General features: G+C 37.4%; 2 protein-coding genes across 3 annotated transcripts; both read left to right on the top strand.

Moving 5' to 3' along the window:
- Positions 1-7,231: 7,231 nt before the first annotated feature.
- LOC148407080 (potassium channel, subfamily K, member 13-like) lies at positions 7,232-18,044 on the top strand. Of its 2 annotated transcripts, XM_088403244.1 has the most exons (4): positions 7,232-7,825; positions 11,931-12,331; positions 12,464-12,694; positions 17,530-18,044. In XM_088403244.1, exons 1-4 carry the CDS (start codon positions 7,492-7,494, stop codon positions 17,683-17,685), a joined length of 1,122 nt encoding a protein of 373 aa, XP_088259370.1. In that variant the 5' UTR covers positions 7,232-7,491; the 3' UTR covers positions 17,686-18,044. The 2 variants fall into 2 exon arrangements, with proteins under 2 accessions (XP_088259370.1, XP_088259369.1); XM_088403243.1 differs by having other exon boundaries at positions 11,931-12,694.
- A 461-nt stretch (positions 18,045-18,505) lies between these two features.
- On the top strand, positions 18,506-22,714 carry LOC148407079 (26S proteasome regulatory subunit 4). The gene is made up of 11 exons (XM_088403242.1): positions 18,506-18,600; positions 19,054-19,107; positions 19,411-19,507; positions 19,721-19,845; positions 19,928-20,113; positions 20,198-20,326; positions 20,443-20,539; positions 20,954-21,143; positions 21,221-21,372; positions 21,450-21,604; positions 21,800-22,714. The coding sequence occupies exons 1-11, from the start codon at positions 18,508-18,510 to the stop codon at positions 21,932-21,934; spliced, it is 1,413 nt and encodes a 470-aa protein (XP_088259368.1). The 5' UTR covers positions 18,506-18,507; the 3' UTR covers positions 21,935-22,714.
- The last annotated feature ends 1,973 nt before the right edge of the window (positions 22,715-24,687 follow it).

Raw genomic sequence — 24,687 nt, 5'->3', positions numbered from 1 at the left:
TGCTCTGACACACACACAAACACGCACACATGGAAATACATATAGCAGAACACCTACTTATCACGTGTACTCAAACACTTTCTACAGCCAAGATGTGGCTTTGCTTTTGAGTAGATGGTCAATATTTGACATTTTAGAAAGTTAGACGCAAAAATAAAATGGAAAAAAAGAATTGTCTTTAAGCCGCTGTCATTCATAAGCTTGAGTCAATGTCAAATGGTAAAATTTCAACCCAACTTGGGGAGTTGCATCATTTGATTTTACAATGGTGACCTTTCTCTGTACAAACATCATAGAGTTTGTTCAAACGCTCACACACCTTTCAGAAAGAAAAGACATGACCTTCTTGCAATTGGTGTGACATTTAAATGCTACAGCGCATCACGACGAAAGCTAAAACTAAAATTGAGTAATTATTGTTTAAAATATGTTGTAAGGAGAATAGTAAAAAAAAAAAAAAGGTTGCTTGAGACATTTTGAATACTTCTCTGTGGGCAAATATTTATTTACAGTTATGTTTTTTTGAGAACAGAGCTGCCACTTTATGTTGATTGTTAATAATTAAATAAATGATTTATTTTGTGAAAAGATCTCTACTGTAACTCCAAAACAGAATGCCTTATGTTTAATGTTTTTCTGTGGACAAATATTTATTTATATATATGATTTTTTAGAACAAAACTAACACTGTATATTGATTATTTGTTGTGGATAAATGTTTAATAATAATTAAATTATTTCTTTTTGACTATAGATTTCTTCTTTGACCCAAAAGAGGACACTTTAGGTTGATTATTTTTTTTGTGGACAAATATAAATGAAGTTTGAAAGGGTCGAAAGTTTAATAAATCAGACACTGATGGCATGTTTTGTTTTGTTTTTTTTTGTTTTATTTTTTAACCCAAAAATGCTTTAAACTGGTTAAGGGGTACTTACATTTCATAGGTGGTACATCACTAAGAAAAGGCTGCGAACCACTCCTCTAGGCATACAAAAATTAACACTGCCCTCTAGCGGTACGGCATGTGAAGGTTGCTCTTCAAATCAAACAACAAATGGATGGGATATGCGATATTAATTGTGAAGTTTACTGAAATTTATTCCACCGCATTAATGAGGGCTTATCCTCATGTCCTATGTAACTTTTTTTTATCTGTCTATTGTAAATCCCAATTATCTGCAGTGTTGCTTGGCAACATGGTGCATTAATGGTAAGTAATGAAGATAGCCGACTATAGAAAATGATGTATGGATGGATGGAAATTCATGTGTTTTTACTTGCTTTCAACACTAAACACAGCCACTAAAGTGCAAACATACAGATTCAAATCGTTTCAGCAGAATACAATCATTACCCCACAGAACACTTTGGAAGCCTCTCCAGACCCCACAAGCCAATCACAAGCTGTCCCAAAAGCCAGATGTTCATCAGGCATGGACACACTTAAAAATTAGCCATGAGAACTTTGCGCCATTGTGCGATATATTTGGAATTGAGTGCAATTGAAGCTTTGTGGACTGGAAAGGAGTATCAAACATAACAAATTGCCTATAAGATTGCAATCATTTGCACGCACACACACACACACACACACACACGCACACACACACACGATTCTATCAGTAACAAGTGCTATTTGATGCTCTTCAGCACAGCTGACTCAATTCTCTCCCCCAAGAGTCATTTATGTCTGGAGCTAAGCTCTTTCCCAACGTAATCACTTGCCATCTTGTTTTTATTCTACCTCTCATCTGTTCCCTTGTTTTTATCCTTCACCTGTTCTCTACTTAGCATCGTCAAGGTGACATGATGTGAAATTCATGTTAATTAAAGAGTGTCTAGCAAAGCATGATCGAGGGCTACATTACCCATTATCACACAGTTTGTGAGTATTGCCTACTTGTGACCCTGACCTTATCATAAAAAATACTCACAACTGTAAGATGATCTCCATGACAACCCTGAAAACCACTTTGTCCCATCCCCCCCCACCTGTTACCCTAGGTTGCCAGGGAACAGGTCCTCCTTAAAGTCATGTGGGGGTGGATAGTCGACAAGTGCTAAGATGGAATGCAGGCTATCAGGCTTATACTGTACATTCACTTAAATGTTATATCACATGGAAACTGATTTTACTGTGACCAAATAATACATGGAAAGTTATGACATAGTTCCTTTGCTCCCAAAAATACCCGCAATAAGTGAAATCCACGATTTTTTTTCCTTTTATATGACATGGTAACCTTGCTCCCATAAATACCCCAATAAGTGTGTCAAGTTCAGACAGAACATTTAATAAGCAACAAAGCAGAGAGAAGACAACTAACTTTTTCTCACGAGGAGAGCGGATGGGAGCCTTCACCTTCTGAAAGCTCCTTACATTCTCATTACAGATCCTTTCCGCTCCTCATTTATTCATTTGGGTTGGCCCTCGGTACAAAAGTCATCGTTGCCCTAAAGAGTTGGGTTAGACGTTTGGCAACAATGTAAACAATCGTTTTATGATTGTGAGTAATGAAGTTTCCATTTCCATTCTGATATCTTTTTCCTCAGGATCATTAAGAGAGACTCGTTCTACTTTTTCCCTTTGGTCGGGTCACAAAGCCGCTACCCCTTTGGTCAGGTCATGGTCCTTCTTGCAGCTGCTTGAGACTCGTCAATTCCTTTTCCTGCATAAACAAATGTAATAAATACCTACATTACATACATAATCTACCATTATACTACTTGCATGACCTAATCTACTGTATAGGCAACTATTCTTACAAAGTGAGGTCCATGATTTTTTTTTCATATGATATCATATATCATATTGTATCATATATCATACTGTATCATATGATATGGTATGATATGATATCATGTATCATACTGTATCATATGATATGGTATGATATGATATCATATGAAAAAAAAATCGTGGATTTCACTTTGCTAGTATAATTGCCTATACAGTAGTTTAGGTCACGCTAGAAGTATATTGGACATAAAACCCAATGTCACGCTGCAAAAGGTGTCCCACATTATAGCATGGGACACTGTCCATGCAAACTTATGGTCTGGACACTGCAGTGCTGCAATTAAGCTCTCAGTCAACATCTCCCTCTATGCAATATTAATCCAACAGAGCTCCCTCGGTCTCTGTGAGGCAATATTGCAGTGCAGGAATGATGGGCAACTGCTGGGGGCTGGATGGAGTCTCATATTGTACATTCCACCCCTTGCTGTTGCAGGGATAACACAATTACTGATGATGAGTCAATACAGCATGATAATGACGGGGGGTTATTCATGCAAGTAACTGTGCGCTTTAATGAGCTGATCGAAAGCCCCGATTTGGACGCAGCAGGTGATTGAAGAACATGCTAACTGTAATGATGTTGTCACGCAATATACCGCGTGACCTCGTTTCCTGTATTCCATCTCACAGCCCCGGTGGTGACGCACAACTAGAACGTGTAAGTCAACCAACAATGAAGTGTTCCCCGCTGAGTTAACCTTAGTGTCAATACAGAATGCTGTAGAATTAATGGACTGGGGGTGAGGGTGGGGGATTCTGGGATACGGTATTGGATTTTAAATTGTTTTTACATTGGTGGAGGCTGACAGAAGGCAGGAGGGGAAATTCCATTCATTCGTTCGTTTTCTGAAACTGTTATCTTCACTAAGGTCAAGTTCTTCAGAATAATTGTATTTTATATGCACTCACAGGTTTGTATGGCTAGACTTGTCAGGATATACGAGCTCTGAACAAGTGGGGACCCGTCTATATGTCCTCATTTCTCCAAAATGTCCTCACTATGTAGAAAACTCAAGGTGGTCCTCACAAGTACAGCCATACAAGAACAAACACATACATTCACACATACATAGTACGTGAGTACCAATACCAAGTATCTCTCAGGCTGATACCCGGCATAATTTCAAGGTAACAGTATTTGCGATGCTAGTATCGCCTGACCAATTATGAGAACCTAAAACTGCCATTCATTTGATCCAATGCTGCTTAAGGAAAATGCTGCATTGAAATGAGTTGTTTTTCATAACATGACCTGCCATTGTTTTTTTGGGGGGGGAAATTTGCATAACAAAAGTTCTAGTGGTCTCGGTACTTGGTATCGATATCGGTGACTACTCTACTCATTCTGTTATTGGGCTGTATAAATGGTATTGACCATCCCATATATATATATATATATATATATATATATATATATATATATATATGTTTACTGTCAATGGTTCGATCTAAAGCAGTTATTATATTATGAATATATATACAGTATAATACTGTTTTTTCTCTTCACATTTTCATCCATGCTGTGATTTATTGGTAATATAACTGACTCATGATTTATGCAACCATATTTGATAATATTTTTGCAAAAGAAAGAAAAAAAAGCACGTAACAAAAACAAAAAAGTTAAATGATCTTTTGAAAGGCTACTCAGTAAACGCTTGTTGAATATTGACGGACCAGCACACTCTGGAAGCCTAATTGATGTTTGTAAACACTTTTTTTCCAAGATAGTTCTCTGTTGCTATGGTTACCCAAGCTCAGCAGATTGCCTCACTATGAGATCGAAAGATGCACCTCCAACACGCCTAAATGCAAATTGAGTTTTGCGATTGTACCCACAGGTCACAATCAATGCGTTCATAACTCATCTCAGCAACATATCACCCCTGGAAATGACACAAACTTTTTCCATTTTTTATTTACTACGATACTGCAAGTTCTCCTGCTTGTATTTTAACACCATTTTCATAACAAATTGTGTATCCAATTGTCCTTCAAAAGATAAGAAGAAAATATGCTTTTATTAGACCACAATTCTCACTTACTATTTGTACTTGAACACGTCGCACAGCACACAGAAGTAGTATATATATATATATATATATATATATATATATATATATATATATATATATATATATATATATATATATATATATATATATATATATATATATATATATATATGAACCGAGTTGCGTGACTTGCTTGATTTTCAAATGAACTATGGATAAAAATAAATATGCCCATTGACATTTTGCTGAACATCTCATTCTTGCAAAATATGTCGCTATGGAAACTGTACAGTGTTGTTATCCGTACTGTTTATTTTTTGTGCTTTGTATAATTCATTACGAGGGTGTGTTAAGGTGTTTGGATCTTAAGCAAAGTAAATTTGGACATTTTTAGATGGCTTTGATGCAATGGAGCTCCTACTGGGACTGAGTATTAAGTGGATTTCAAAGGAGAAGGATCAATAGATTTGAATGAGCATCGAGCAATGTTCATGGAAAAAAAACAACTGCGTATCGGTAAATAAAGTTAAATCAGTCCGTACAACATGTGGAGAACATGTATGATTTCATTATTAGTCTGCTTTCACCCAGGACGAAATTCATCTAAAAACCATGCACAATTTGCTTGAATGGTTTTTATTGAAAAAACAAAACAAAAAACATCAATTTAGTTTGATTTGCCAAGTCCTAAATGTAAATGTAAAACACAGGAGACATAATTTGTTCCAACCCCCAATTTTATTGAAACAGCCCTGCCTTTGAAGGAATAATTTATTTGAATGCGTCTTTCGTTTTTTGACATTTACTCACTTTGTCCCCGGGCGGGGAGGGCCGGAGTGAAAATCCCTCATCAGAACTTGAAAATGTCATGATGTCACTTTGTAAATATATGTTGCAATATTAGGATCCTCACATTTTGTGCCAGGGTGAATATTTAAAACCTGGTTCTCAGTTGGCATCATTAATTTGCATGTTGAAATAAACCGAAAAAAAAAAAAACCAAAACCCTCTAACATCTGATTCTAATCTAACCTCCATTCATTTCCTGTCTTGATCTAATCTAATCTAATTTAATCTAATCTAATTTGTGAAAAATAATCAATTCATCATTTAGCCTCTAAAATGGTCCTAATCCTCTGAATTTAAAACTCTCAAAAGTAAATTTTCCCAGATTTCTTTGATGCTCCATGAAAGAAGACTGATTTTCAATGTATTGAAGCAAAATAAAATATTTACAAACATTACGCAAATATTTACTTCGGGAAACAACTCCTATTTAAGGCTTTTTTGACATGCCACTGAAAACAGTATGAGAAACATAATTTACAAAACGTTCTTTTTTTTTGCAGTCAATTGGCGAAAAGATCATATCATATATCAAAAACAGAGGGGCAGGTAATTGATTATATCATGTGATTTCATTTTTCATTTCATTTTTATTTTTTGCAATGTCAATTCGAGAAAGTTTCCTGTTCTGTTTTATTAAAATACTGTAGTTCAGCTTTAAATATAATATAATATAATACAATATCATTTCATATCGTATTGTATCGTATCGTATTGTATCATATTGTATCGTATCGTATCATTTATCGCATCGTATTGTATCGTATCGTATATATCATATCATATCATATACCGTATTGTATCGTATATATCATATCATATCATATTGTATCATATTGTATCATATTGTATCGTATCGTATCGTATCATATATCGCTTTGTATTGTATCGTATCGTATATCATATCATATCATATACCGTATTGTATCGTACATATCATATCATATCATATCATATATCATATCGTATCGTATCATATTATATCGTATCATATTATATCATATCATGTTGTATCGTATCGTATCATATTATATCGTATCATATTATATCATATCATGTTGTATCGTATCGTATCATATTATATCGTATCATATTATATCATATCATGTTGTATCGTATTGTATCATATTATATCATATCATATCGTATCGTATCGTATCGTATATCATATCGTATTGTATCATATATCATATATCATATATCATATATCATACATCATATATCATATCATTTCATATAGTTTGAATATAATAATATTATGAATTTAATATCATTTTAAAACAATCTCTCACACGCGTATCAATTCGATTCGGATTGCGCAATGATTCCATGGGGCTTAATCAAGTTTGCCCCATGTCAGACTAATGCAAATAGTAGCATTTGAATGCAAAACAGCAGTCAGAAAAGACCCGGTAAAAAGGTCGTGCCAAAAACAACAATATGAGGCGTATGTGTCATCACCGTTCTGCATTCGTATTGTTCCTGACAGGCAGACCGCCGCGCGTAAAAAGTGCGCTCTTCCATGCGGGGGGGGAGGTGGGGGCTGCATTTCTGGAAAAGTCTCCGCCAGCTCCACATCCACAGGTTGTTGCGCCTTTCTGTGGAAAACGCCGGCGTCTTTAGCGGACGCTTTTGCTTTGCGTCTTTAGCGGGCGCTTTTGCTTTGCGTCTTTAGCGGACGCTTTTGCTTTGCGTCTTTAGCGGACGCTTTTGCTTTGCGTCTTCCTTTATTTGCGCGCCACTTTTTTTTATTCGGAGGGGTGAGCGCGCGAGAGCATCATGACAGAAGCCCCTCATCTCCACCTCACTACCAGGACCATAACAACATAATGGCAATCAGGAGCGCCTGCTGCAGCTGCGGTCCGATTAACGAAGATAATGCGCGATTTTTGCTGCTGGCTTTGTTCATCGTCATCTATATGCTGTGCGGAGCGGCCGTCTTCTCCGCGCTGGAGCAACCCAAAGAGCGAGAAGCCAACGAGCGATGGGCGCACAGCTTCGAGCTCTTCAGGCAGACTTACAACTTGAGCAAGAAAGATCTCGACGCGTTCCTCAGGAACTACGAGGAAGCCAATGTGGCAGGAATCCGAGTGGACAGCGTTAGACCCAGATGGGACTTCGCTGGGGCTTTCTACTTTGTGGGAACTGTGGTTTCCACCATCGGTGAGTGCCCAAATATTAAATAACCTTAAAAAAAACAAATCTCAAATGTGGGAAAATGCCTTTTCAAAGTTTTTGAGGAAAAAATATTTATTTCCGAATGAGTTCGGTCAGAAGTGCAGTCCGTGATTACACATCGAAACATGAAAAGTTGATACAAAATGTGTTTTGCATTTATGACTACATTTTGTCTTATTAAAATTGGGATCATTTTGTAGCAGTGCTTGCTGGATTTTTTGGACTAAAAGCCACACCAGCAAAAATTGAGCAGAAAAACAATTTTGCCACAGAGAAGCCACATCGGACTACGAGCCGCAGGTCATAACATCTGATATTTACGCAGTAAGATGGAATATGGAAGTTTTCTACTTTTTAAAAAAATAATTATTCAAAACTTTTTTTTAATTGCCTGCTTACAGCAACAGTGTCATCATATAAACACATTGCACAATTAATATATATACAATCATATATATATATATATATATATATATATATATATATATATATATTGCCATCAAAAAGCCATTTTCACTGTTTCCGTTCTTCACATCTTCACAAAAAAGCATTTTTTTTTCCTTTTGTCCAAAATATCTTGGTGTCACTCAAATGACTTTTTTTCAAACGGTGATTACAAAAGATTGGAATAAGATAGAATCTTACTTTCTTCTTCCAGGTAAAAAATGGAATCCAATCATTCATATGCTACCATCACTGTCTACATAGTCATACAATACAATATTCTGTCGGCTTTGAAAATTACGTCAAAATGCTCAACATTGGCTGGTACTTTAGATGTTGCCTTTTCAAATAATGCTGAAAAACTTCATTTATACTGACTTAGCACTTAAAAAAAATAACAAAATAAATGAATAAGATACTCAATAGAAAGTGCCCAATGCACAGTAAAACCTTTCACAGTATTAGATTAGATTAGATTAGATTAGATTAGATTAGATTAGATTAGATTCCACTTTATAGTTTTTGCACAAATCAGGTACGAGGAAACGAAATGCAGTTAGCATCTAACCAGAAGTGCTTATCAACATATAAATACTTATGTATTACAGAATATAACAGCATACTAGTGCAAAGTATAAACTATAAATATGGCTATGGGAGGAAGGACATGGATATGCAAAATATAAATGATATAAATGACTAGATATGTACAGACTATAACAGGCTATGACTGTGATAGCTGCTATAACATAGCTTTATTCTTTTTCTGTAACCACTGAAACCCAAAATAAACACTTTCCAGTTTTATTATATCAATAATAAGGAGAAGATGGAGTCGCGACTTTAAAATCCTCAGCGTCAACACAATTACACACTAAACTCAACCGCGTGCATAGATAGTTGGTTCACAAAGATACATAGAGCTTACACGGATTTCTGTGAATAATATATCGCATATACTGTATGCCCGGTGAGAAAATGCACACATGATTCAAGACGGAGGTTTAATGAAAAAAAGCAATATAGTACGCCCACGCGAGCACAGGGCCGACATGTAAACTCGGCGCAGGGGTCGCAATAACACTAGCTTTAGTCTGTGAAAGTGAAAAATTGGTGTGATCAAACACCTCTCCCTAGACATATGCACCATAAATATGTCTGCCGTTTAACTATGTGATGCTAAGTGGCGTTTCAACATTGATTATAGTGTTTTGTATTGATTTCAACATGACAGGGTGTGCAATTAACTAGCGGGGTGCTTTTAATGAGAATATTTATGGATGGATTTATGGATTTATTTTTTTTTTTTAAAACATGGCTTCCATCAGGGGTTCTCAACCTGTTTTCAATGACCGTACCCGCTTTGAAATATTTTTTGAGCCAAATACCCACAGAGCATTTAAAAAATAAAATATAATACAAAAAAAAGACACACATAATGTTGGGTCTGAGTTATAAAGTTTGTGTAACATTATTTGTTTAATTTCCGAGTTGGTATTGTGGAATATTGTATGATGAAAGAAAATGTGTTGCCCACCCCAAGGAAAGAAAAAGTATTTCACACCCCCCCAGTTGCCATAAATAAGATTTATTATCTATAAAAATTGTATAAGTATACATAAAACTGTGTCCTTTTTAATACTGACACTAGGCAAAAAAAAAAACAACTTTTTTTTTATATGTGGTTTCAAGTTCCAATTAATTTGTTCTCGGTTTGAAAAGAAAATGTATTATTCCTGTCACAGCATGAAAATCATTGAAACATATTTTCCCATACCTGCAGAAATACTTTGAAAATCTCAACCCTGTTATAATACACCCCCCCACCCCCACCCCTACCCCCAGTCCAATGATTGCATCAATAACACTGTGCGTGATTGTTTTTTCCGGGAAAATGGAGATGGAAAAAAATGTTTAATAACCCTTTGATAACAGTACTTTCAAAACAGCATGTAAAAAGATCATTTACAGTTTAATTAAAGATCATTGCGCCGGGTCTCATTATTACCTCACAAATCTCTGGACAAATTATCCAAGGGAAAAGAACACACTTCATCAATAATGGCGTAATGGCTGAATGTCACTCCCCGCGAACAGGTCAGGTTTGGACGATGAATAAGGGCGAAAAAAAGAGTTATTAAAAATGGATGTGAAAAATAATCAAGGACTAAGTCTCCTTCAGTAAGCTTCTTTTGAAATATAATTCAGAAATCATCGATTTCTTTTTTTTTTTTTTTTGCCTCACAGTCCCAGAGTCCCTTGTTGAAATCTTGGCTTATTTCAAAAGAAGACCGAAAGTCTAAACGATGATTATACACCAGAATTCATATCTTACAGCGGCTATTCCAGTATGAAAGCGTCGCAATTAAATCAGGCACTGGACTGTGGTAAAGTGCAAGGTTCCCCGTGACACGACCATTCACGTTAGGAGTCTTTTCTAAAGCGCTCAAAGAGTCTAATTCTCTTCTTTTCAAATGACCTGACCTGGAAATTCTTTATTCCCAACGGTAGAAGCTTTATGCCACTGCGAATCGCCGTCTCTATAGGAGCGCGAACGATATTTGCATAATTGTCAAGGCATGCATAAATAATGGCCTTAGGGCAGTGATCTCTGCATCGGAAATATCATTATTAACCATATTTTGGTTAATTGTGTAATATTGAACATAACCAGAGAACCTGTTGAAGATAGCAAAAAGTAAAGGTAAGCAATACATATTCATTCAGGTTATCATTTAGCTTTGTAAAACATTTTTTACGAAAAGATTTAGCTTGAGTAAAACAAGATCAATTTTTATATTTTTAAAATTGCCGAAATGTTCTCCTTATTCATGTCCCTAATCACCAAGCAATACAATGTTTTTCCTTGTTTATTTGACTTTTTGATTTTTTTGTTTTTTTTACCCTCATTTTCTTAACTAATCACCAGGAAATGCAACAACTTCTTTTCAATTTGAAAAACAAAAGTCATTTTTTAAATACAAGGTTGAAAATTAAAATGTGTGTTAAGAAAAAAAAATCTGATTATCAATTGATCAACTTAATTGATAGATTAATCCAATATGATTGCCTAAAGTACGGTATTACTATTTTCATTATTCACAAGTGCATTAAATATTGCATAATTAATGACAAGGTATCCATATGAAAATGTAAGAAATAAGGTAATGCAGCATTTTTTCCAACGCAATCGCTACAACCCAATTAGCAATAAGCTTTTTCATGTTCCATTTAATTTGCTCTTCTTTTGAAAATGTTGTTGTTACAGCATAAAATTAGATTTGAAGAACCGCTATCTCACATCTGAGTATATCACATACCTCTAGAAGTACAAATCACCCCTGATATTCAGTATGATTGAGATTAGAATATAAATTTATGAATACATACAGCGTAGTAAAATGTATTGCATTGATAATTGTATGGAAGGCAGCTGGGAAGATAAAAAATCTTCCTACACACAAATTTTCCAAAAGACTAGTTGACTCAGATTGTGTTCTCTGTCTCCAGTCCCTCTTATTGATAACTCTGATGCGAAGATATGAAGATAGTGAAAGATGGAATGCAACAATATACACAGTGTAATTTTGTAGGATTGTAAGGTATTTTCTGTTGGTGTTTTTAAGTTGTGTTATGTGTGTCCAAGGATTTGGGATGACCACACCCGCCACAATCGGGGGAAAGGTCTTTTTGATGTTCTACGGGCTTCTGGGATGTGCGGCCACCATTCTCTTCTTCAATCTCTTCCTGGAACGAGTCATCACTGTAATCGCCGTGGTCCTCAAGTCCTGCCATGAGCAGCGTCATAACAAAGGAGAGGTGGTCCCCTCAAACGGTCAGGGGGTCCGCGCAAGGTCCGGCGGAACGGGGGCGGATCTCGCTGGCTGGAAGCCTTCGGTCTACTGTGTCATGTTCATTCTCGGAGCGGCAGCCATTTTGGTGTCTTGCTGCGCCTCGCTCATGTACTCTGCGGCCGAGGGCTGGGGCTACCTGGACTCTCTCTACTTTTGCTTCGTGGCCTTCAGCACCATCGGCTTTGGAGATATGGTGAGCGGCCAGCGGTTCGTCTACGAGGGCGACGCCACGGCAGCGTACCAACTGGGGAACTTCTTGTTCATCCTGACGGGCGTCTGCTGCATCTACTCCCTCTTCAACGTCATCTCCATTGTCATCAAGCAGGTCCTCAACTGGCTGCTGAGAAGACTTGAAGCCCCCTGCCGATGTTGTTACTCCAGGAAGGGCCACCGCCCGCATCGTCACCCCCGTCGGAACGTGGTGGCCCCCGGCCACTTGCGAGCACGCAGTGAACCTTCAATTGAAACGGACGCCATCAATGAGAGCGAGACTGACGCCGGGCGAAGGATGTCTGGAGAGATGATCTCCATGAGAGACTTTCTTGCAGCAAATAAGGTCAGAAAATCAAAGTAATAAATTCTATTAAGAAATTGAACCTCGTATGTATGGATAGAAGTGATGCCGCTGAATTTGAGTTGTAGTCTTGTAATAGGCATGCAACCTAAATATTTTACATGAAGAAAATTCTCGTCCCCGGCACCGAAAGAGTTCATTTATGGCTCAAAAATAAAGTCACCGTTTATTTTTTCAAAGGAATCGTTCTAACACAATTTAGTACTAAGTTCATGTTACAATTAATTTGCTCTTCATTAGAAAATGTCCTGCACCTGTCACATAATTTTTGAATAAAAGTAACAAAATTCAAGTATGTTTTTATATCTCGTTCATTGGCGAAACGATGAAGAGATTAATACATTTTTGAAATCATTTTTAGCTGAAGCCCCAGTTATATTCTTAATATATTTACCTATTGGTGTCAAACGAACGTTGTGGCCTTTTTCTGACGAACTGTGGCCCCTCCCTATTATGATGACCTTTTGAGAAACTCATCCAGGTACTCAGCGGTATCATCTGCCTTTAAATTTACATAAGTGACACTACTTCTCAGACAAGAGCAACACGCTGTGTACGCTGCCGGCTGTCTAATCAGACTCCTGATTATACCTTTCGACTGAACAAGAATCTATGGATTTATTTTCATCTAAATCGTTTGAATAATAAGGCTGAGTGTTATGAGGAACAAAATACTCCTAATATAAAGCAGCGGTGCTCAACTGTTTTTTAATGGTGAATCTCTTGTGAGTTTTTTTTTTTTTTTTCCGGTACTCTCAAATCAGCATTTTTGGATTTTAAAAAATGATGAAAATAAAAGGAACAGAAGGTTTTGGAAAGGAGTCGCCGTAGAACACAGTTTAGCAAAAAAAAAAAAAAAAAAATCTTCACATTCCAGTTAATTTTTTCTTAGTTAAAAAACATTTATGGGCAAAATATTATATTTGTTGATACCCGCAGAATCCCTGTTAAAATCTCATGATAAAAGTACCAAATGTGTTTAATGACAGATACAAATATAGGGCGTTTGAATGTTTGGCTATGTTCTTAGAATGTGGGAAGAAGCTGGGGTATAATTGGAAAAGCTCTCTTGCATATGGTGCCAAATTTCCTTTGTGCTTTATAATTAAATATACTTCCAGACAGGGAAGCTAATGAACCAAACAAGAAAATATTCTTCCCTTTTGCTTTAATCAGTGTTATCACATCACTGGCTAGCAATTTTTATGTAGCGAAGATTTGATTTTACAGTCCCCTCATTAGCCACAGTTCTAATTCATTTATTATTTTTTTTATGATAATTTCCCCCCAACTACACTACTTGTCCACCAACCAGTATGTTAACAAGATGCCTCACTCAAAAATGGGAATTGTGCACAATAAATCAAATAGACGAGTGCTTCTCAACCTTTTTTCAATGATGTACCTCTTGTGAAATGTATTTTTTCCAAGTACCCATTAAAAGGGCAAAGCTTTTTTGAATTAAAAAAAAACAACTTCAAAACAGGGTGCTGTGCTATCCAATTCTGATTTACTACTGTAAGCTTTGGAAAACATTTATAGTAGTATCGCTCATCTGCTTTATTTAGCATCTCCAGAAGCTACAAGGTCGAACTTCATCTTTCCAACAGGCTTCTCCACATTCCAATTAATTGGCTCTTAATTTGAAAAGAAAAATCTAGTGTTCTTGTCACGGCATTAAAAACATTACATTAGATTTGCAAATATTATAGGAACAATGCATATAAGTGAACATGATATAGTTTTATTCCACATTTAGTTTGTTATTCATGACGTCACCTTGAGTGAATTTCTGGAAGAACATCCATTCACCTGTTTTGTTCCCAACCAATCGCAAAATACAAACATTCACATTAATGGCCGATTTAGAGTCTTTGAATAACCATACAAAAAAAGGCTCATAACATTTTGCAAAGGAGTTACTATTTCTTGTGCTTAGTGCAACAATTAACATTCAAATAAATTTGCTCTAAATTTAAAAAAATAAAACATATAGTTCCTATCAAAAAAATATTGAATTATATTAATTGATACCTATAAAAAACTTTTTAAAAAAAACACACCCTTGATATGCCTTAAAGTACCCCAATTTGAGAACCACTGACCATTGTGGTTGGTTGATGCACATAGAACTATATTTATTATTGTATCACTCCCCCCAAAAACATATTTCACACTCTTTTATATATTGGTGTTACACATCACACCGAGAATGATGTTCAGACATGTATGGAAAGGTGTCAAATTGGAAAGGAGTGCAGTTGTTGATGCCTTTTTTCAAGGTTGCTCGACAGAAGTCAGGCAGCAGAAGAGTATTTTTTTTTTTTTTGATACCGAGTTTTCACATTTCATCCTCAACAGGAACTCAAATGACTTGTTCCAAAACTCATTTTCTGACATTTCAGCGATTGCCGCCACAGTGCAATATCAAGCTTTGACTTTAAGTGCTTCACTTGAAGAAAACACATAAAAGTGTGTTTTTTATTGTTTTTTTTTTTACAGTCCGAAACACACTATTGGATATATGCGATCATACTGCATGCGTATCATGATGTACGCTTAATCTTTATTCAAATTGACCGTAACTATTTATTATTATTATTAATAATAGCAATGGCACAGTGAAAATTAGCATTAGCTCATTATCGCTAGTTGCGACAGGGATCTTCCTGACAAGGTTTCTAAATGCTGGTGAATCCACTGTGGAAAGCACCCGCATATCTCCTAGCGATTCTTCAAGCTTCAAGACAGATATTTTTAGTCGACCTTTTTAAATCAACTTATCCAACTTGGTTGACTTTTTTCCTGGACTGTGTAAAAAAAATATATAGTTTTTAATGAAGCTATGGTTGACAACTTCCTAGAAATGTGTATGTATTTCAAAATATATTAACAGTAACAGTAAATCCAAACACTATTGACTCCATGTAAACATGGCCTTAGACTTGCTTGATTGTCTGGGCTGATTGCTGGGCAGTCAATCAAGATATCACAAAGGTTACAATCAACATGATTTGACGTTGGACTTTGACTATCTTGCTTTCCTAGTTTAGTCTTTGCGATGTCTGACTCTTCCTCTGGTTTCCAGGCTGAACACAGTTAGAATACATGACTCACAAATGATGACTCTCCTGAGCAAGTCATTTTTCTGAGCACCGCTCACTCTGCTTATTGCTTGATGACCTGACATGCACGTTTAAAAAAAAGTTAAGTGGGCCTTTATGCAGCATTACGGTGTTCCAACTTGGCATGAACTGATATTAGATTCTGACAGTGTGATAAGCGCGAACAAAAATGTCACGGTGTTAAAATTACAGCTCTTTTTTAGCTGTTGAACACAGTCTATTATATTTTTAAATGAAATAATAAATATTTGGTAAAGTAAGAAATGTGTACCTTTATTCTTTGTACAGGGCCGTCAATCACATTTTAGCTAGGCCAAATTGTACTTAGTTTCTGTCGTAGGGCCGTTATAGCTGTGAAGTCAAATCAATTTCAAGTGTGATTGTCACACATTTACCTTATTTTGAAATTAGAAGCCAGTAAAAATTGTTTGGGTATTGGTCACAAAAAAATGCTTGTTGTTTCACTTAAAAAAAATTAGTTGAAGACAACTTGTAATGCTGATATTGTAGTCAGAAACGTAGAGTCATAATTAGCATTCCATGGGCCGCATGAACGGATGTGGCTGGCCGGATTTGGCCCACGGGCCTTGAGTTTGACACCTGTGGTTTAGTACTAGTAATGAATTAACAATAAATAAATACTTGACAGTCTTCTTGGTTTTTTTTTATCATTCTTGGCACGCCACAAATGTTCGTACGTTCCTCCTTGTCCTCCATGCATGCTAAAAAGCTAATAAATAAATAAATAATTCCAGATAATTATTTTCAAAGGTGGTTTGTTGACTCAACTCTGCAACCACTAGTGAGTGATACCACATACTAGTCATAATCTTGAACTGCACTGTGATTCCACGAATTTCCACTGTGAGGCGCACAGGCGACTTTGAAAGAAAACTCTTAAAAAAAAACTGTCAAATCAAGTCAAATCAAAGTGTTTATAAGTTTAAAAAATGGAAGAAAAAAAGCTGGTGATCAACATTATTAGTGGTTCTTGAAACCACTGTGTACAAAATATCTTTGCTATATATTCATTTTAACATACTTTACTAACTGTTTGTTTTGGGAGCTTTGAGGCTGTCACCTTTCTCTCCAAGTGCAACCACAAAGTAAACAGTTCTGGTCATGTGACAATATTCTGTAAACACATTTCATCTACACATTGTAGTATTTCAGTACTTCATGAAAAAAGATTGAAAAATCATTTCTAGAGCCTCATCAATAAAAATGATTGATATTGACTTATCGTCATGGATTTCTGTATTGATTATCGTAATGACACATCTTGTAAAGGCTATATGTAAAGTTAAGTCATAAACTAATATATTGCTCATTAAAAAGTAGGCACGACATGGGATGCAATGTTTTTAACAATCCTAAAATAAGATTTGGTGCACTGAGTAAAGGAGAGTGCTTTTGGTAACCTAGCAACAATACGGCCCAATTAGTCCTCTGCGAATGAGTATGTGGGGGCTGCCAGTGCCGTTGGGCTCAAACTATGTGCCAGATTCTACACGCGGTCTTGTGATGTCAAAAAAAGATGAGGAATCGCTGTGTGTGATGTCGCTGTCACACACGCTTTGTTATTTTTGTTCATGTCAATTCAAAACAGGCCATGGAACAAAAAGTGGAGCGGAGCTGACACATTCCATGAGTGGTTCTTTCTCAACCGCTTTCTTTTCATGTCTGCCGCAGGTCAACTTGGCGATAATGCAGAAGCAGCTTTCCGAGATGGCCGTCGGACACCCGCGCCAGGCCGGCTCCGCTTCACATCAGAACGGTTTCTCCGGAGGAGTGGGGGCTCTCGGTATCATGAACAACCGGTTGGCGGAAACCAGTACGGACAGATAGGGAGTAATAAAGTCCAGGCAGTGAGTACGAACCAGTGTGAGGATAAACACAAAGGAAAAATCAAAAGACTCATGCTCGGAGATTTGAATACTGTGTATTTCCAATTAAAATGTGTCGACTGAAACAATATGAATGATGCATGATAGTTTACTGGAATCTCACATGTGGGTCAGGTTCAGTTTGCTGGGATGTTCCTTCCTTGGGGAATTCAGTTGCCATGGTGATATACTGTAGAAGGCCGCTTTTTTCTTTTCTAAGCTTTATAAGGTTTATTTGCCATAGGTGACTGCGCAGCTGACTTCCATTTTGCTCAAGTACTTTACAGTTCATGCGCTGGAAAGTGTCTTATGACCACTGCTGTACACACTATTTCACAATGATGGTAGAAAACTGTCTTCAATAAAGTGTTTTTTTCTTGGTTCTATCTTTCTAGACATCTTTTTTATTAAATAAACTTTGGACCTACATTTTTAGTGGTATCTCTGGGCATATTTCATTCAGCAGCTCCATAAGATAGATTGTGTCACACTATGTTTTATGTCTGGCTCATTTGTCAGACAATAGCGTCACTAATGACAATGTGAAACTGAATAAATCCTAATAAAGGCATAGATTTTACAATAATGTTTATAGCATAATTCAGCAATAAGTTACCAGTAATAAGTTACCATAATTTCCAGTGCAGAGACCGTCATTGTAAGGGGTTAAATGCATATGAGGTAATAAATACTAGAAAATAGATATCTGCAAAAAATACAGTACAGAACTGTACTTGTAAAACAGTAACCCCCACCTCAACCACAGAGTGGCAGTAGTGAGCGAATGCGTGGCATAGCAGGCGACCAAAAACAACGAGAGGAAAGGAAGCAGTTAACGGAACCCGGTGACGTCATTCCTAAGCGACGAGAAACAATGGTAAGTGAGCAAGCAATTTTTGCTACGTCTCGGAAGGTTTACGTTTTAATACTTTATGTCGAAAAACACAAAACCTCTCATTGTTATATTCAATTTATTGTTGTCATTCAATGGCTTCTGTTTATATCCATGAAAAGCACCTCGTTGCGTGACTAATTTTGCCATTAGCCGATCGCTATTAGCGTTAGCCTTTGCTTTGCTGTCAATCTGATTTTAGTAATGTCGGACCCCAAAGTGATATTTCAATCCAACTCGTTTAAAGCGTTCAATTCTTAGCCTGTGTTTGAATATAGATCATTGTAAGAATGATTTCTCGTCCAGTATGTGTCACATTATTTTGACTAACAGAGCAAATATCCGAGTCGTGCGAGCTATGTTATTGGAACATGTACTACCAGAATAGAATTTTATGAATGACACTTATGTATAACGAACAATGTGTGACTATTCAAGGGTCAAAGCCAGAGTGGTGGTCACGGTCCAGGGGGTGGCAAGAAGGATGACAAGGTAAGGTTACCTAGAACGTTTTCGCTAATGCATGGTATACTCACGTGTTTTGCTCTCTTCATTTCCTCTCACACCATAAATACCTGTGATATTGATTTATTAATAACTTATAAAGCAATTAGCTTGTCCCAATGGAATTTGTGTTTATTGTGCATGATAGGTAAATTGGACTGTCTAAATTGTCTCTAGGTGTGTTTATAAATGTGAAAGGTTGTTCGTTTTTGTGTGCCCTGTGATTGACTGGCCACCAGTTCAAGGTTTGATTGTAGTACATGATGAATAATCATTTTAAACTTTTCTCAGGATAAGAAAAAGAAGTATGAGCCCCCCATTCCCACCAGAGTTGGTAAGAAAAAGAAGAAGACAAAAGGACCAGATGCTGCCAGTAAACTACCGTTGGGTAAGTAAATAAAACCAGCACACAATGAAAAATTCTTTGTAAAGTCACTTGCAAGCACTGTATGTCTTGAACAAGAGTAAAAATCTGGCAGTAAAAAAAAATGTATTACGTTGAAAGTGAAGACTGCTATCTAGAAGTCCAAGGAACAATTATTGTGCATTTATGAAAGTTACATTAATGAAGTTGTTTTTTTTTTTTTATTGACGTTTTCAGTCACCCCGCACACCCAGTGTCGTCTGAAGCTACTAAAGCAGGAGCGGATTAAGGACTACCTCCTCATGGAGGAGGAATTCATCAGAAACCAGGAACAAATGAAACCCCTGGAAGAAAAACAAGAGGTCAGTCTTTCAAAGAACATTGTGCATAATAAATTCAAAGCTATACAACGAATTCATAATTAATTGCTAATTTTCATCACAGGAAGAGAGGTCCAAGGTGGATGACCTGCGAGGGACCCCCATGTCTGTGGGCACTCTGGAGGAGATCATTGATGACAACCATGCCATTGTGTCCACCTCAGTTGGATCAGAGCATTATGTCAGCATCTTGTCCTTTGTGGATAAAGATCTGCTGGAGCCAGGCTGCTCAGTCCTGCTCAACCATAAGGTAAGGTTCAGCAATGCACCCGCAGTCGCCATTTCTCTTCATCCATTTTGAAAAAGGTTAGTATTCATCCTGCTTATCCTTCAGGTCCACGCTGTGATTGGGGTCCTAATGGATGACACTGATCCTTTGGTGACTGTAATGAAAGTGGAAAAGGCCCCTCAAGAGACTTATGCTGACATTGGAGGACTGGACAATCAGATCCAGGAGATCAAGGTTAAAAAAAATGGCTGTTGTTAGTTTGGTGATGTAAAAAATAATGATGAAATGGAGAACAATGTATATTTCCCAATTATTAAGGTCGATTGTGTGGCTGTGTTGTGATTTTCCAGGAGTCAGTGGAGCTGCCTCTCACACATCCAGAGTATTATGAAGAAATGGGCATAAAACCCCCCAAAGGTGTCATTCTCTATGGACCACCTGGAACAGGTGAGTATATTTATATAGTCAAATATATTATATATATTAAAAAAAAAAAATCTTTCAATATTCACTGAAAACTTGTTTGCTTGCTTTTTTGTGCGGTCTTTAATGTGCCCTAAAAGGCCACTAGATGGCACTAAAGCCCGTTTTATTAATATACGCTTACATTTCTAGTTGAACCACTTAAAATGCAGCTTAATTCATTAATCCCAAAAGGTATTAATGAAACTTCATTTTAAGAGTTTCACCACTGCATTTACATATTTTCAGATGTAGCAATCCGCCCACAGCAAATAGAAAAAAAGCATAATGACACAGCTGCACTGAAAATGTTTTTATTGCCCATTTTAGTAGTTTACACCCTGATACCACGCTTATTGCTAGTTAAGAGACTCGGTGCGACTAATCTTTGCTCGCCAGGTAAGACTCTGCTGGCCAAGGCCGTAGCCAATCAGACATCTGCCACGTTCCTGCGCGTGGTGGGCTCCGAGCTCATCCAGAAGTACCTGGGAGACGGGCCCAAGCTGGTCCGAGAGCTCTTCAGGGTGGCTGAAGAACACGCGCCCTCCATCGTTTTCATCGACGAAATCGACGCCATCGGGACCAAGAGGTGCAAAGATGTTTCCGTCGTAAGCAGCTCTCGGGTACCAAAACGGCGGCCGCTTGACTGACACGTCCGTCACGCAGGTATGACTCCAATTCCGGTGGCGAGAGGGAGATCCAGAGGACCATGCTGGAGCTACTCAACCAGCTGGACGGCTTCGACTCGCGAGGCGACGTCAAAGTTATCATGGCCACCAATCGGATTGAAACTTTGGATCCAGCCCTCATCAGACCTGGTCAGTAGGACTCTTCTTGTAATTTATTGTTCATTTTTTTCCCCCGCTACCGCTTGGCTAAGTTTTGTCCTCCACAGGGAGAATCGACCGAAAGATTGAGTTCCCCCTGCCTGACGAGAAGACCAAAAGGAGGATCTTCCAGATCCACACGAGCCGCATGACAGTCGCCGACGACGTCACCCTCGACGACCTCATCCTGGCAAAAGACGATCTATCAGGAGCAGACATTAAGGTACGATAAACGAAGAGGATTTTTAGATACGACATTTGGTGCGCCGGTTTTGCCTGTTGAGAACTTTAACGTCTCCTGCTTTCTTGTGGCATGTTCAGAAATGACACATGGCAAACTAAGTATTTGTTTCCACGCCATTTAGTTCCATTTTTAATAAATGGCTTAGCAAAACATGATCAAACGTGTGTGCTGCAGGCCATTTGCACAGAGGCGGGCCTCATGGCGCTGCGAGAACGCCGCATGAAAGTCACCAACGAGGACTTCAAGAAGTCCAAGGAAAACGTCTTGTACAAGAAGCAAGAGGGTACACCAGAGGGGCTGTACCTCTAACCTTCAAACTTACTGCCCCCCTCCCCCCACCTCACCTTTATACATCATCACCGTGTGAAAACAGGAGGGCATCATCCGAATTGTTTCTCCTCATGAGAGAATTTTGTTATATTTTGCGCATGTCCTCTCTGGCTTATTCTGCTCTTTTTAGGTTCTATGTGTCAGATATGAATAAAAAAAAAAAAGATTATCTCTAAACTTTTGTGATGTTATCTACTAAGCAAACCCTCTTGTACATTATACACATTGCTCTGCAAAATTTCACCACAGATACTAAGTCCTGTCTTGACAGAGTGTTGTGTGTAAAATAATAAGGTGCGGCTTGGGGTGACTTTTGATAGAGCTGTCAGCAAATGACAGAGACAAGTGCAGTCTGATTTGAATCTGCCGTCTTATTTTAATCAGCAGTTAAATGATTACAGCACGGCCAAGTAAATCCAGCTAAGCTGACGTCTGACACACAGAACAGCAACTGATTTAATTCCTCTTGATGTGGAGCCACATGTATCACTGTGCTCAGCAGAAAGAGGTCCCGTGGAGAAGGCATCTTGAGTTAAAAAAACAAAACAAAAAAACACTTTCCTTATTGCATTTCAACTGCGGCTCAATCCACACCATCTAATTAGATTAAACAGTACAGTACGTATTCTATTAAATGACATTTTCATTAAAAAAAAGAACAAAAATATTTTAATGAGGATTTTGTTTGTTTTGTACTAGTAGCTAAAATTGTGGCTGGGGTGTGCACCCTTGGAAATAAAATGTATGCTGTGAAAGTTACACTGGTGATGGGTTTGATAAAATAAAATTAAAGAAAGCAATACAATACAAAATACGAGCACAACGATAAATATTATGCACGTCATTAGTCTAAACGTGGTATTCTGATGTACACAGCATTTGTAGAATGTACATTATGCAGCAAAATACACAGTTTACATAAAAAAAAAAATAGACATTTCTCTGGCAGCCATTTTGGCTCATGCTGTCGAACAAAAATGACATCACAGTTACTCTGCTCAATTTGCGAATATAACAGTGCTTCTCAATAATATTTTGCAAAGACCCCCTTAGGAAGGAGAAAACACCCCCACTTGCTACGCTGACCATAAATAAGATTATTATCTATTAAAAAAAAAATGTTTGGTTATACCTGAAACTGCAACCTTTTGAACATTGGCACAAGGAAAAAAGAATTTAAAAAAAAGTGTTAACTCCTTTTTTTAAACAGCATTTATACAGGTTAAAGGTTTTTCTAAGCCAAGGGTGTCAAACATGCAGCCAGCGGGCCAATTCTGGCCAGCAAATGAATTTAAAAGTAAGTAAAAATGAGGTAGATTTTTTTTTAATAAATGAAAAACAAGAAATGTTTCATAATTAACAGTGATTTTGCACTTTTACTATTTTTGGACAGTGATAAAAAAAATACTGATAAATTTAAAGTTGTTATTTTAATATTATATAAACATTTAGTATGATTTTATTGGTCCAGTCCGAATAGATTTTCCTCCATAGGGCCCGCAGGCTGAAATGACTTTGACCCCCTGTTCTAAGCAGAAAAAAAGCCAAAGTGCCTGAAAAAAAAAAAGATCCCAATCCATTATTTTTATCACACTTTTATTACACTTCACAAAAAGTACATAAAGTGTGACTCATTTTGCCTTTTGGCCACTAGTAGACGCTTCAGAGTCAAATCCCACTTTGTGACTGACGTCTTCTAAAGATGTCAACGCCGTCTTACTATACTTAACGCCACGCCACAGGAAATGAGAAGTAAACTTGTTTAGTCATCACACTGGACAGGAAGAAGGAACCCTGCAATGCCGAAAGGAAAGCTGTCACTTTCACTCGGGCCTTCGCACTCTTGTGGCAGCCAATAGTAAATCCGCACTCAGCCCATATCATTTTCTGCGCACCAATGAAAAATGGCTACGTTTTTTTATCTGTCGTCATAATGTCAAGGGATTAGAAAATAAAGCGTTTGCAGACCGGTGCTGAACGGTACATTACTTTTCAACTTTTCTAAATTTATGTTTATTATATTCCCATCAAACGCCGCTGCCTGGTGCAATGCAGGTCCCGTGTGGCCAATCAGAGGAGCCGATACATGGAGTATAATATTGCGGGTCTGAAGTAGCCAATCAGAAGCGACTTGACAATGCCGGGTACCGCAAATTCTACAGCTTCATCCACAGCACTTCCCTTGGTCACGGCATCCTTGCGCGGAGCAAACTAGTGCTTTTGCTATAGAAATCTAGTTTGTCTCAGTGATTAAAAATACCTCTTAAAATAATATATCATGGATGCTTTTAATGTTTAAGGATGGATTTTGATCATGATTTGATTGCACGTTCACAACTATCTACTTTTACTTTACACATTAAAAATCGGATATTTAAGTTGTGTGGCCAACTTGAGACAAGTTTTCTAATGTATACGAGGTGCATTTCCACAAAACTAAACGTCTGTGATTTGTTAATTTCACAAAAAGTAGTTTTCGAAATACAAAACTTGTAAAAATACTAATAAGAATTTAGCCAACAGTGACCAACTATTGAATCGTTGTCTGAAGGAATTACACCGCTTTTACGCCCCACAACACGAAATATCAATATGTATTTATTAATAGTTGGACAAAATATAACTTGCATCGTGTAATATAGTGATCATCACTAAACCGGATGATTTGCATACAGCGAGCCGCAAAACGGCATTGATGTGGAATCAGGAAGTGAGTGGTCAGTGTCGGCGGA

The sequence above is a fragment of the Hippichthys cyanospilos genome, chromosome 20 (genome assembly GCF_059441005.1).
Source record: "Hippichthys cyanospilos isolate Australia breed blue-spotted pipefish chromosome 20, RoL_Hcya_1.0, whole genome shotgun sequence".
Taxonomy (NCBI): Eukaryota; Metazoa; Chordata; class Actinopteri; order Syngnathiformes; family Syngnathidae; genus Hippichthys; species Hippichthys cyanospilos.
The sequence above is the reverse complement of the archived record's forward strand: the minus strand, read 5'-3'. Positions and strand labels throughout refer to the sequence as shown.